General features: G+C 37.3%; 1 protein-coding gene across 8 annotated transcripts in view; it reads left to right on the top strand.

The window, feature by feature from the left end:
• OPHN1 (oligophrenin 1) overlaps positions 1–14,627 on the top strand; it is a 541,657-nt gene that overhangs the window by 216,448 nt on the left and 310,582 nt on the right. For all 8 annotated transcript variants that reach the window (XR_009257107.1, XM_058713537.1, XM_058713536.1 and 5 more), the window contains one exon: positions 4,571–4,642. Coding sequence is in view for 7 of the 8 variants with exons in the window: in XM_058713537.1 (XP_058569520.1) it covers positions 4,571–4,642 (72 nt within the window). In the remaining variant the exon portion in view is untranslated. The remainder of the gene's footprint in view (positions 1–4,570; positions 4,643–14,627) is intronic.

The raw sequence follows: 14,627 nt of genomic DNA, 5'->3' as shown, positions 1-14,627 counted from the left end.
TTTACAACCATTTTGTCAGCATCCACCAAATGAATTACTGGGATTTGATCAAGAGTACATTGAATCTATAGAACAGGTTGGGATAAACTGACATCTTAAAAGTATTTTCTTATTTATGAACATGGATTATCTTTCCATTTATTAAGCCCTTCTTTGATTTCTGTTATCAGAGTTTCTTACATAGCTCTTGTATGCATTTTATTAGATATGTTCCTAAGTATTTTCTTTTTTGTGAGCTCTATTTTAGCAGCTTAAAAAGTAATCATTTTGTGTGGACCCTAGACCTGCAGCACTAATGTCACCTGGCAAATTGTTAGAAATGGAAGTCCTTGGCCCCAACCCAGACCTATTTGTACCTAATGTGAACGTACCTAAGTTGGTCAATATTTATTTTGATTAGGGGTGTGAGGGTAAAGTTGGAACTTTGTAGAGAGCAAAGAGAGGTGTATCTTGCCTTTCTTGATAAGTTGTCTTCCTATGGGCAGTTCAGTTTTGTGAAGTCCATTTATCCAATAGCCAGAGTTCTTCAATCTGTCATTACTCATCCTTTCCAGCAGTGTGGTACTGGCTTTTCAGAATAGTGCTACGATTTTATCTAGGCTCCTAGAGAAGTGGGGTTGCAGGGCTTGGAGGTAGGGGAAGTAGAGACTTAGGTTCCAATAATGGCAGTGCCACTAATTGTTGATTTCACACTAATCATGGTATTTTGCTGTCTCTCTTTTCATATGTAAAATGAGGAAAATAATCCCTACCTCCCACAGTTGTTGTAAGAGCTCCAAATGATATAATTAAGTGTTCTGTATGTAGCAAAAAACACTTATTAAGTAAGTCTTGTTTGTAGTTATCTTTTGTTACCCCCAAGATTCTGCTTGTGGAAATTTGACTTGGGAATTTTCTTAGTTTAAGAGAATTGCTTCTAGGGATACTAAGGAGGGACCAATATGGGTAGTTTCTCTGGAGTCTGGTAGATGTCCCCCCACTAGCTAATCTACACTCTACTAACTGTTTTCTTCTGCCTGAAGAGTTTGTGGACTATTGCCAATGTTGATCTCAAACGCATTCAACTCCTTTTCATTCAGATACCACTAGAAAGCTCAACTGTACTTCCTTCAGCCCTAGTTGTTTATCTCTTTTATTTACCCAATTATAAAGCTCTAAAATATTTAAGTAGGACTCATCTTTTGAGATACTGTTTTTCTCACCCTTCTTGCTGGATCTTTTCCACAGGAATGACTCATTTTCTTCTGTCTTTCATTGTTGTACCCTTTTGTGCCCACAACTTTTCAATCATGTATTGACTTTTAGCTCCCCACTTCCCGTTTAATTCTAGGAATGCTGTGAAGGTTAAGCTCAATGAGGGCCTTTCACAATGTTCCAGGAATTCATTGCTTGACTGCACCTCTCCCTTTTCCTAGAACTGTGGTAAAAGGACTCCTTACCCCAGTATGGATAATCTGGGTTATCTGAGGTATTAAACAGCTTTTTATCCTTTCTATGAGAAGAGACCAAACGAATCTTTAGAAGAACAGGAAGGAAGTTCACAGCCCTAGCATCTGATAATTGCAAATGTCTAGTCATTCTTGTAATGAACTTAAACTGTTGAAGGAATTATGGAGGAAAGAATTGAGGGGAAGCATTTCCCAACTGTGGTGTTCTTAAATAGTACCCTGTGGGATGTTGTATTAACCTCAGAAGTTGGCCTTGAAAAGTCTGGATAAAAGACTTCCTGTATGATTAAGGATAGGAGTCTTGCCTATGTGCCTTTCTGACTCTGAAGGGGACCTTATTAGCAATATGCAAGGTTTGTCTTTGAGGACTGCCAAGAATGACCTAAAGAGACCCATACTATTTTAAACAGTGTATCTTCAAATCCTTTTTTTGGTAATTAGTTGACAATAAAAGATTCACAGACAATCCTACACTGCTGGATTGTGTACCATCTCTAATCTGCTAAATGTTTTATCTAGTGTTAATTTGGGATGCATGCAATAAGAATCTGATTAGTTAAACTCCCTAAGATGTTTAGAATATCAGTTATCATGCTGAGTATTCTACCCTGAGTTAGAAGGTAGGAGCTTTTCTCCTAGAGAATTTATGAAATGGATGCAGTGATCAGAAAGGGGAATAAAGGTCATATTTAATTAAAAGGGCTTTTTTTGAGTAGATGCTGGACTTCTAAGGGATTTAAAGATAAAACAAAATGAAAAAAAAAAAGAGCCAAGCTTCAGTGTGACTATTTCCTATATCTCTAGCTCTGTTTCCTGGCAGAAAGTAATATACCAATATACCAATGAGTGTCAAAAAAAGGAAGTGGCTCAGAGTATCTATTTGTGTTGTAGGAGACTGGGAGCAATATTGCCAATGTGATTAAGGGAAATCTATGGCCTCCAATTTCAGTGAATCATATACTAGTTTCCTAGGGCCAAAATACAAAAAGCAAGTGGTCTTATGGACCCTGTGTGAGAAGTTGCTGGTACACCTGCTTATGCAAGAAAATCCCCTTTGAATCACGAAAACTGGTACTGTGCCATCCTTGTGTTGCCTGTGTATGCAAGGGCTCAGCTGAATATCCATATAGAGGTTTGACACATATTACTCTCCTTAGAAATGGCATGTTCACTTCTTATTCAACAGCAAACTTCTTCAGTGTGTCCCAGGTAGCCACTTTTTTTGTGTTACCTTGGTGAAAGTGGAAATAATTTTTCTAATTATCTATTGCTGCATAAAAACCTATTTCAAAATATAGTGGCTTAACCTAAAACCATTTAATTTTATCTCATTATGTTGTGGTTCAGGAATTCAGGCAGGGGTCAGCTGGGTGATTCTTCTGCTTCATATGGAGGTGTTCACCTGGGAGGTGGGTTGATGTGGAGAGTCCAAAGCAGCTTTGCTTACCTATCTTGCACCTCAGTGGGATGGCTGGAAGGTTGGGCTGAACATAACTTTTAACAGAATGTGTATGTTTGGCCTCACTAGTTTGGTAGTCTCAGGTCAGTCTAACTTCTTAGAGAGTGGCTCAGGGCTCCCCATTGGGAGTGTTCCAAGAGAACCAGGTGGAAGTTGCTGGCCTTTTATGACTTAGTCTGAGAAGCCACATTGTGTCACTTCTGCTATATTCTATTGGTTCAAAGAAGTAATGAACTCACTCTCATTAAAGGTAGAGGGGGAAGAGGCCTCACCTCAATAGGAGAAGTGTCACAAAATTTGTGGCCATGTTTTAAAAGTTCCACAAAAGGAAAGAAGAAAAATGACTCTCTGTATTGGATCTATGATACCAATGACATAATTTGTTTCCAGATAGGTACACAAAGTTGATGTCACACAATTCACAATTCATAACTGTAGAGTGTGTTGGGCAAAAGAGATGTGCTAGTACTTTTAATAGAAGAATTCTTGTTTTCGATCAAGCAGAATCACTGGTGTCTTTATTTTTGGTGCTAGGGCTTCTGGTAGAGCTTTGATTGGATGAGAGTTTGCCCATTTAGTTGAACTTTGAATCATACCTAGACACAAAACAGGAGACCCAAAGTGCCTGCAGGACATAGCTAAAAAATATGTACTAATGCCCCAACTTGCCATACATTTTGGTGGGTAGTTTAAAAACTGCTTCTTAATATGGAGAATACAGGACTGGTCAAAACTGGCTCTTTACTCTGTTTTCTATTTTTGGTATGAATATATATCTTGTCTTACACTTTATGTCTCATTTGACAAGGAAGGCAGTCCCTCATTTTCCTGTCTTATAATATATCAAAATTAATGCAATGGATCCTAAAATCCAGCCCTTTAGATGTATTCTTTTAGGTCCTCCATTAAAATACAGCTGATTCCCACAAGTGAAGAAAACAAACTCCACTTGCTGCCTTGGACAGGTGTAATTTTTCAAGAGGTTAATATTGAAGACAAAACTTTGTGTATCTCTACCTGACCATTAAGCAATGGGTCCAATTTTTAAATGGGGTTTTTATATCTCTAGACCCATATTAATGTCAATGTTTTAGTATTTGGGCAGGCTGTTTTTAGCAGCTTCAGAGCATCTATAGTTAGGTAATTTGAAGGCCTAGTCCAGTGTTCTCTGTGATGCTGTAATACACTCCAAGTTCTGAAGGAAATGTTCTGGTTTTATGACACACACTGGCAGGACTGGAAACAAATTATATTGATGCTGTTACTAACTCATTTCCCTCTCATGAAATTATTTGCACTTGGTGCAGTTGGTATTTTCGTGCATTTTCCATTCCCTTTATCTTATCTTTTCCACATATACTTCAGGCCCCCATATCTGTTTCTGGACATGACTATAGATATTTATCGATTAAAAACTCAGATAAGACTGCCAGTAAAAATACAGAGAAATGCCCCTAGTGTTCCTTCTCTCATTTCCTCTCAAATCATTAGATTTTAAGAGACCAATATGGGGGGGAAAGTAACAACAATGGGAAAAAAACAGCAAATCAATTTACATTTTGCAGGCTGATGTACTACAATGAAATGCCTTAGTAACAAGGAAACTTGAATCTTATCTTTTCTAATCTGAAAGTTGTTTTATATGTTTTCTTTTTTTTTCTAGGTACACAATGCTAGTGATTTGCTGATTAAACCCCTGGAAAATTTTCGGAAGGAGCAAATAGGCTTCACCAAGGTACATTTTCTCCACATAAGATATTTTTTACGGCAGTTGAGTAGTTGTTTGGGCTACCACCCTTCATTCTTTAGGGGCGAGGAGGGTTCATATATATAAGAATCATTCAAAAAAGTGAGAAAATCTGGAATTGGTGCCTGGTCATGTTTCCAACTAGCTGTGCAACTGTTGACAAGTCAGTTCTCATTTTGGAGCTTCCATTTCTCCATCTGGAAAATGAGGAGCTCAATAATAACAAGTATTATTTAAAGGGTAATTACTGTTATATTTGCTAAGCATTGGGCTTCATGCTTTACATTCATTCTCTAATTACAACAATTGTGTGAGGTTCTGGTAGTATCTCATTTTACAAATGAGGCAACTGAGGTTTGGGCATGATAAAGAACTTGATCAAAGTTATATAGTTAGTGACAGTAACCAGGATTTAGACTTTAGGGTTTTTTAGCTTCAAATCCCACATTCTTTCCATTAAGCCATACTATGTAGATCTTTGCTGTCCAATATTATAGCCATAGTTATATAAATAAATTAAAATTAACAACTCAGTTTCTCAGTCATGCTAGTCACATTTCAAGTAGTCAGTACCCACATGTGGGTAGTAGCTACTATATTGGATTGCACAGATATAGAACATTCCATCATTGTAGAAATTTCTACTGGACAGCACCTTGCCAGATAATCTGAGATTATTTCCAGCTTGGCTACTCATGGATCTGATTCCCCAGTGTTTCATAAAAGGATAAAAATTGTCAAATTTATTCTTTTTCAGCTAGGTGTAGACCTATTTTCTGAACTCCAATATGTGTGCCATGTAACCTAAATAGTCTTCCAGAACTAAATGTAGCATCTTGACCAAGCATGTAGTCCTAAAAAGGACTAAGAACACACCATCTGGTTATTATTTAGAATATTGTGACAAGCAGTTTGGATTGAAGATATGGAAGTAGGAAAACAGAGGAGACTAAGTGGCTGTGATACCATAGCTGGATATCATCAGTCAGATTGACATGGGCATTATTTGAATGACTGACATCAAGGCTAAATGAGTTATCTGGATAGCCCAGTAATTCTGGATTCCACTCAGTTTACCTGGAATCTTATTAACATAAATACTTAATTGGGAAAGTATATAATTGAAGGAGAGAAGAACCTTTAAAATCACAAGTGTGGTATGAAAGTAATTAACCACTAAGTGATGTGACAGTTGTTACATAACAATGAATAAAGAGCATGAAGAAGCATAGACAATGTGAGAATCTTCACAGTTAGTCTACTTTCACTCTTGAATGATATTAGGAAAAAGCACAGTAAAAATATGCTGCATTGGTTGACCCCATATCATCTGAGGGAAACAAATTTCTAATATATATTTCCTATGTCCCAGGCCTGTGCTGAGGATTTTACATATGCTGTCTTCCTTAATTATTACAGCAAATCTATGAGGTGGGATGTATAATATTCATTATCCCAATGAAGAAACAGAGACTCAGAAAGCTTAAATTCCTATATTCCTATCAGTCTTTTTTTTTCCTACTTCTTTACTGGTGGGGTCAACTTGCACACCTAAAAGGAAAGTGACCAACTCTCAGTATGAGTGTTGTTTTTCAGTCTGTCTAGAATTATCCTAGTAGTAAAATTTGGGGTAATAGAGCACTGAACTAAAGACTAGAAAATACAGCTTTCAGTCTACCTCTGTGTGTTTTCCAATTATTGCCTCTCAGTTCCAGCACTTCTTAATACCTGTTCTATGAAATTGGACAGAATTCCTTTTAGCATCACTCCTTTATACATGCTGTTAAGCTTTCTCAGTAGAGGGTGCTGGAGGGATATTGGAGGGAGAAGGGGCTCTCCTGAAGTTTTCAGCTGCTGCAAGTGGGCGTCAGTAGAGAGGGAGTGAGCTATCTGGTGGGGCTCTGAACCAGTCACACATCCAAAACACATAGTCCCTCAGTGACCTTGAACCTCTCTGCCTGGCCTGGTGATAACTTTCCTGCTGGTCTCTCAGTTTAGGTCTCTCCCTGAAAGCTTCCCCACTCATGCTGTCCCCTAGCTTCCCTCTGTAGGGCCCCCACCTATCCCACCAGCTGACTGAAGGTCCATAACAGAGTTGCTGCTCCATTTCTCTGCCAGCTCCCACACAGCCTATTTGAATTCTAGGAGGTTCTTCCTGAGGCAGGCTGGTCCTGCAATGCTTATCTGCAACCTAGAAGGTTCCCATTCTCTCTATAGTACTACCTGCGCTCTGGAGAGTTGCCTCCTGCTTACCTAGTAACTGTGGACCACCAGGCCAAACCAATTTAAACTAATTTCTCTGCTTAAATTACACCTTTTCCAATGAGTTTGGAACCCCTTCCAGATTTCCCCTTCCTTGTGTGCCTTCCCTCAGCCTCAGGGTACTGTAAAGAGTTTCCTTATATATTATAGTTACTTTCTTTTTAGTTTGACAAGTTTGTAGTTTAATAATTCTATGTAGTGGTTTTTGTCTTTTGTCTGGGCCCAGACTGATACACCCAGCACTTCTGCTAGTTGGCTCTGTGACTTAATTGGTAGTGGTATGTGCTTTGCCAGGCCATTACAAAGAGAGGTGTGTGTTCTCATTTGAACCTCAGAACCTTGTAAAGTAGAAGTTACTATCCATTTTTTACAGATGAAGATACTAAGGTTCAGTGAGGTGTAGTGTCTAAAGCCATTCAGCCAGGAAGTGGCAGAGCTTGGGTTTGAATTCAGTTTTCTTGATTGTACGTCTGGGGCTCATTTCACTTTACGAGAGGTCTCACTTCTCTCTGGACCTCAGTTTTGTCATATGTACAAAAAATGATGGGCAAATAATTCCTAATCTAATATTCTGTGTGAAATTCTAAGGGTGATTAAATGTGCATCTATACAGTAGTAGAAATTGACTAGTCAGAATTTAGTGTGCTATAAATGTAAAATATGTGCTAGATTTTGAAGGTAGTGTGAAAATTTTAAATATCATTAATATTTTATATTGATCACATGTTGAAGGGGTACTCTTTTGGATATAGTGTGTTAAATATATTGTTGAGATAAATTTCGCCTGTTTCTTTTTCCTTTTTTTAATTTTTTCAACATATGAAGTTTATTGTCAAATTGGTTTCCATACAACACCCAGTGCTTATCCCAAAAGGTGCCCTCCTCAATACCCATCACCCACCCTTCCCTCCCTCCCACCCCCCATCAACCCTCAGTTTGTTCTCAGTTTTTAAGAGTCTCTTATGCTTTGGCTCTCTCCGACTCTAACCTCTTTTTTTTTCCTTCCTCTCCCCCATGGGTTTCTGTTAGGGATCCTGAGAATCTTTTTCCTTTTCCTAATATGCTTACTAGAAAGTTAAAAATTATAAATGTGGCTTACATTAAATTTCTATTTGGTAGCACTGAACAAGAGAAAGTAATTACAGTTGAATTATTTATTTTATAACTGGAAGTTTGTACCTCTTGTTCCCCTTTATCCATTTTACCCATGCCTCCACCCCACCCTCCTCTGGCAACCACCAGTTTGTTCTCTGTATTTAAGATTTTGTATTTTGGTTTGTTTGTTCATTTGTTTTATTTTTTAGATTGCACATGTAAGTGAAATTATATGGTATTTGTCTTTCTCTGTCAGACTTATTTCACTTAGCATAATAACCCTCCAGGTCCATCTGTGTTGTTACAGATGGCAAGATCTTTCTTTTTTAATGCTGATAATATATATCACATCTTATTTACTCATTCATCTGTCAATGAATGGTTGGTTGCTTCCATATCTTGGTTATTGTAAATAATGCTGCTATAAAGATAGAGAGGTGCATATCTTCTTGAAATACTGTTTTTCCCCCCTTTGGGTAAACACCGAGCAGTGGGATTACTGTATCATATCGCATTTCTATTTTTGATTTTTTGAGGAACCTCCATACTGTTTTCTACAGTGGCTGTACCAGCTTGCATTCTCACCAACAGTGCAACAGCATTTGCTTTTTCTTTCTCTGCATCCTCGCCAGCACCTGTTGTTTCTTGTGTTGTTGATTTTAGCCATTGTTACAGGTGGGAAGTGATATCTCATTGTGGTTTTGATTTGTATTTCCCTGATGATGAGTGATGTTGAGCATCTTTTCATGTGACTATTGACCATCTAGATGTCTTATTTGGAAAAATGTCTCTTCACTGTCCATTTTTAAATTGGATTATTTAATTGTTGGTACTAACTTTTACAAGTTCTATATATATTTTGGATATTAACCCCTTATCAGATATGTCATTTACAAATCTCTTGTTCAGTGACAGTTTTGTTGACAGTTTCCTTTGTTATGCAAAATTTGTTTATTTTGATCAAGTCCCAATAGTTTAATATTTCTTTTGTTTCCCTTTCCCAAGGTGACATATCTAGAAAAATGTTGCTATGGCCGATGTCAAAGAGGTTACTGCCTATGATTTCTTCTAGGAGGTGTTTGGTTTCAGGTCTTACATTTAGGTCCAAGTAATTGCTTTTGATAGAAAGGTCCTGACATTTCGTGGATTCTCTGGATTCAGAATTAACAGAAAGGCAGCATTTGAAGAAAATTCATATACACATAGATATATAATTAATTAAATTAGTTACACACACACACACACACATATATATATATATATATATATATATATATATATATATATATATAAAGTTATTCAAATAGCACCTGGCAAATAATATATGTTAGTGTTTTGTTATCATCATCATCATCATTATCATTGTTATTGGCAGCAAAACTGGGAGAATAGAACACTCTGCATGAAATTGTCCAATTGGTGATGGTCTTACTCTGATTAAAATAATCACAAGAAGTGGCACCTGGGTGGCTTGGTTGATTAAGCAGCAGACTTTGGCTCAGGTCATGATCTTGCGGTTCATGGGTTCAAGCCCTGCATCCGGGCTCTGTGCTGACAGCTTGGAGCCTGCTTCGAATTCTGTGTCTCCCTCTCTCTCTGCCCCTTCCCTGCTCGCACTCTGTCTCTCTATGTCTCTCAAAAGGGAATAAACATTTAAAAAGAATTTTAAAAAATCACAAGAAGAGACGTTAGTGAGTAAGGCAGGAAGAGAAGGATAGGGTCAATGAATGTTTCCCAAGTGACTACTGGTATATGGAGAAGTTTCATTTCACTAGAACTGTGTCTCTGGCTCTGCAGGATGTGGAAGATGTCTTCTTATCATAGAAAGTAAAACAAACAAACAAACGGGGTAAATAAAAGAGAGTGCTGGGAACTGAGAGGGGACATATTCGGAATAAGCTCATCTTGTTCAAAGAAGATTACCCTCTTCAAATGATGCTGATGATACTACCTCTTGAAATAATAAATGTCTTGTGTGAAATCTGTGGAAAGGTGAATGGTCATGCATGGAGGGGAATGATGTGTGATAATCAAATGGTACTCTTCTCCTGTGGTTCCTGTGATAGATTTTGAGCTATTGGTCTGGGTTGGCTTTCCTGGGTAATGCAAGTTACTCTGTTTGCAGAGTCCATTTGCAGGCCAATGAACTCTGTTGTAAGTTCAGCTTGGCTAACCAAGACCTAGTGGAAGGCTCTTTCAATAATCAGAATCTCAAAAGGCCATTTTGTAACAGAGTCATTTCACAAAGACAACAGATTCTCTATCTGATTAGCCACTCTGATGTGATGCCTTGGATACTATCTTTTGTTATACAATAGATTCTAAATGTCTCAGATAGTTGGCTTCCCAAGCATGGAATCATGGGTCAGATGATTTCCCAGGTATCGTCTCCATCAGAGGATTTTTTTCCCTAGGAGAAACTGTCTTGGTAGGGCTCCTAACTCCCTACTTAAGCCAGAACAGTTTCTCTTGCATTTATAATAGGATTCTATTGGCTAAAAAGTTTGAACACCAACTCTTTATGCTAAAACTCTATTGGTCTCCCTTTTCCAATTAAATAGGATATGTCTTTTAATCTCTGTATGGCAGTTAGGACATATGCAATTAGATGAAAATTTGTTTTCTTCAAATTTTAGTGTGTAATCTGCAATGTAATCAGACTAATCCCATTTTACAACCCTTAAGTTTTGACAAAAATAGCTTTTATTTTTCTACTGTAAAATTGAACTTATATACAATTGAAAATAAAATAATGCAATCAAATCTATTTAAAAACTTAATAGTCTTCATTCTTTACCTACTCCTCAAAAAACATTCATTTTTAACCATTTATATTCCACCATTTGGTGGTTACTTTCATATTTTAAAAAAATATGCTTGTATTGCTATTGCATTATTTATCTACTTGGGAAATTATTTAATTTGTCTTGCTATAAACAGAGGGGATCATGGCTCATACCTCTTTCTTCCCCTCCCCTCCTGTTGTTGGGTGGACTGGGGAGACCCCCAGATCCTGAGGCCTCCACCCAGCCTGTCTCTGGGAATGGTTGTCGCCAGAGGCTCTTATTCTCATCACCAGAAAGAATTCAAGGATGGACCAGACACAGTGGTTGAGCAGTGCTGGTGGAAAAGTTTATTAAAATGAGAGTACACTCTTAAGATCTGAGAGCAGGCAAGCTCAAGTGAACGCTGTGCCCCAGGTTTGGGTCTTTATCTTTTATAGTTATTAACTAAGGGATGGAATATTTATTATTTGTGGAGGGTATTTCTTTGGGAGCAGGGTTTCATGCCTTTTCTCCCTCACTTGGTGAGGGTCTCAGGCCTTCTTTGCCTTGGGCCTGTGTAGTTTTGATATGGCTTCTTGTGGCTTTGTTTTTGGAGTGCTGTCAGGGCAGGTCTCTAACTTTCCTGATAATGGAGCATGATATGCCCTTTGCTGGCCTCCAGGCATCCTGTTAAAGCCTAACTGCCTATTCTAACACTTATAATTTTTAATAACTATAACATACTTTTACCTTCTCTTGTTCACCGCTGTTTAAATAATATACTTAACCCATATTTCTTACTCCATCACCTTTTGACTGACTTTGTAAGATGAAAGTATTAACACTTCTGTCTTGCTTTACTAAAGGCCTCAACTCCTGTCAGACACACCTTTACTTTTCACTGGTAGGGTTGATAACAGTACTATTCTAGTCTGGAACCTTAATTTAATCTTGTTTTTGGTTATTATTAGGCTCATTTTATAGTGGCAAATGCAAGTGAAATTTCCAGAATTTTAACACAAGTTTCTTGGCTCTGAGTCCATGAATTTTCACATTTCTTATATTGGATTAATATAAGTATTAATTTCTGGTGGATGGGATAGATCAAGGATGACCCCTTCTTTACCCTTTTCTCTTAATTTCCTGTCTACTAGGCTTAGAGTTTTTTGGCCACCCTACTCTAGACTCCTGTTTAGTTAACTCCTTCTATTCCTCTTACCTCTTAAAAGTAACTGTACATGCAAATTTTGTGAGTCATTTTCCATGTGTATATTTTAGCTATCACTTGATTAACAGAAGCCTTCCCACCACTATTCCCCTTCTAACCACCATGCAACAACCCCCCCCCCCAACATCCTGCACCAAGGTCAAGGAAGGACAAACAAAACTCAGTCCAGTTCTGTTCATAATGGGCCTTTCATGTAGCAGTGTAGAATGCTGGACTGTCCATTGGAGATGGCAGAATAAAGACTTAGTCATCTCCTGTAGACCCATGACAGAGAAAGTATTTGTACCCTTTGATTCATATTTTTTGGACTTGTCAGAATTGTCCACAGTATTATGTTTTCAGTTCTTTTTCAAGGATTCCCTTGCCAAAGAACTGTCGCTGAATTGAGACTTTGTGTATTCTCTGGAAATAATAGGGCCAAATTGCCTAAGACATCTGAATCTGCATTTAACTCACTTTTTGGAGAGTTAGAACTTCTGTGGAAGCTATGATATTAGTGTGTTCTCACCCAACAGATGTCAGGCAAGAGACATTGACAGTAATGTATGAAGTTGCCAGTCTTAATTGCTGTTTCTTCTCCATGAACAGAGATCATAGGAAGAACTTTAGGAAAAGAGCCTGTTCTGGAAACAGATGAGGTTGAAAAAATTAAGAAGATGGAACAAAATACAACCTGATAGGATAGGTGAAACCAAGGGTGTATCAGTCTGCCCTGCATTCCAAATATGAGAGTATACCCTGGGACAGAAAGGAAGGAAACAGGAGCAAAGAACTTTCAACAGCTACAAAGAGTTTGAATTATCACATCCACTCATCCCTGTTTGAATCTCAATGGCCCCATAATGTATTAACCAGAAGAGTGAAATACTCAAGGTGCTCAAGAGCTAAGCTGTGTGACAGTAATCTATAAGTGGTTTCCAAGCCAATATTAAATATTTTACATGATTTATAATAATTACCAGATACTAGGTAATTGCTATATATTAACTCAGTTAAACATTATTATCTGCATCCCACAGATGAGTAATTCAAGACCCATAATGGCCAAATAACTTGTCCAAGGACACAAAGTTATTAACAGAAGTAAGCTTCAACCAGATTTTTGTAATTCCAGAAATTGTACTCTTTCCATTTTATGCACTCTGAACTCAGATTATGTGGGGTTGTTATGAAAAAAAATTAAAAAGATAGATTAATAATGCCTATTGACAATTTAATGGGTAAACAAATTCACAATAAATTCACAGTACTTTTACAGCAATGAGAATAAATGAACTAGACCTGTTGTATACAACAACATGAATGAATCTGACAAATATAAGGTCAAGGGGGGAGAAGCTTGTCACAAAAGATTACCTGCTGTGTATACATATTTTTATAAAATTTAAAAACAAACAAAAATAAGTGATGGTGTTAGAAGCCAGTATACTGGTTACCCCACAATGAGGTATTAGTGACAAAGTCAGGCACAAGTGTCACTTTAAGGGAGTTGGTAATATTTTGGCTTTTTATATGAGTGCTGATTGCACATGCATTTTCAGTTTGTGAATATTGAAACTTGTGTAGAGTATTTTTCAGGTTACATGTTACAATTCTTTATTAAGTTTTTTTATTTAAACTCCAGTATAGTTAAAAATAGTGTTAAATTAGTTTTAGGTGTATAATATAGTGATTCAACAGTTTCATACATTACCCAGTGCTCATCACAACAAGTGCACTCCTTAATCCCCATCACCTATTTGGCCAATCCCCCACTCACCTCCTCTCTGGCAATCATCATTTTGTTCTCTATAGTTAAGAGTCTCTTTCTTGCTTTCTCTCTCTTTCCCTCTCTTTTTTGATGTGTGTATTTGTTTTTTTCCTAAATTCCATATTTGAGTGAAATTATATGGTATTTGTCTTTCTCCGACTGACTTATTTCACTTAGCATTATACTTTCCAGCTCAATCCATGTTGTTGCAAATGGCAAGATTTCATTACTTTTATGGGTGAATAATATTCTTGTGTGTGTGTGTGTGTGTGTGTGTGTGTGTGTACACACCACATCTTCTTCTTTATCCATTCATCAATTGATGGACACTTAGGATCTTTCCATAATTTGGCTATTACAGATAATGCTGCTATAAACATTGGGGTGCATGTATCCCTTTGAATTAGCATTTTTGTATTCTTTGGGTAAATACCCAGTAGTGCAATACCTGGGTCATAGGGTAGTTCTATTTTTCACTTTTTGAAGAATCTCCATACTGTTTTCCAGAGTGGCTGCATCAGTTTGCATTCCCACTAACAATGCTGGAGTGTTCCTTTTTCTCCACATACTTGCCAACACCTGTTGTTTCTTGTGTTGTTGATTTTAGACATTTTTCCAGGTGTGAGGTGATATCTAATTATAGTTTTGACTTGTATTTCCCTGATGATTAGTGATGTTGAGCATCTTTTCATGTGTCGCTAGCCATCTGTATGTCTTCTTTTGAAAATATCTATACATGTGTTCTGCCCATTTTATAATGGGATTATTTATTTTTGGTGTTGAGTTTTATAAGTTCTTTTTTTTCTTTTTTTTAAATATGAAATTTATTGTCAAATTGATTTCCATAAAACACCCAGTGCTCATCCCAACAGG

This window comes from Neofelis nebulosa, chromosome X (genome assembly GCF_028018385.1).
Source record: "Neofelis nebulosa isolate mNeoNeb1 chromosome X, mNeoNeb1.pri, whole genome shotgun sequence".
Lineage (NCBI taxonomy): Eukaryota > Metazoa > Chordata > Mammalia > Carnivora > Felidae > Neofelis > Neofelis nebulosa.
The sequence above is the reverse complement of the archived record's forward strand: the minus strand, read 5'-3'. Positions and strand labels throughout refer to the sequence as shown.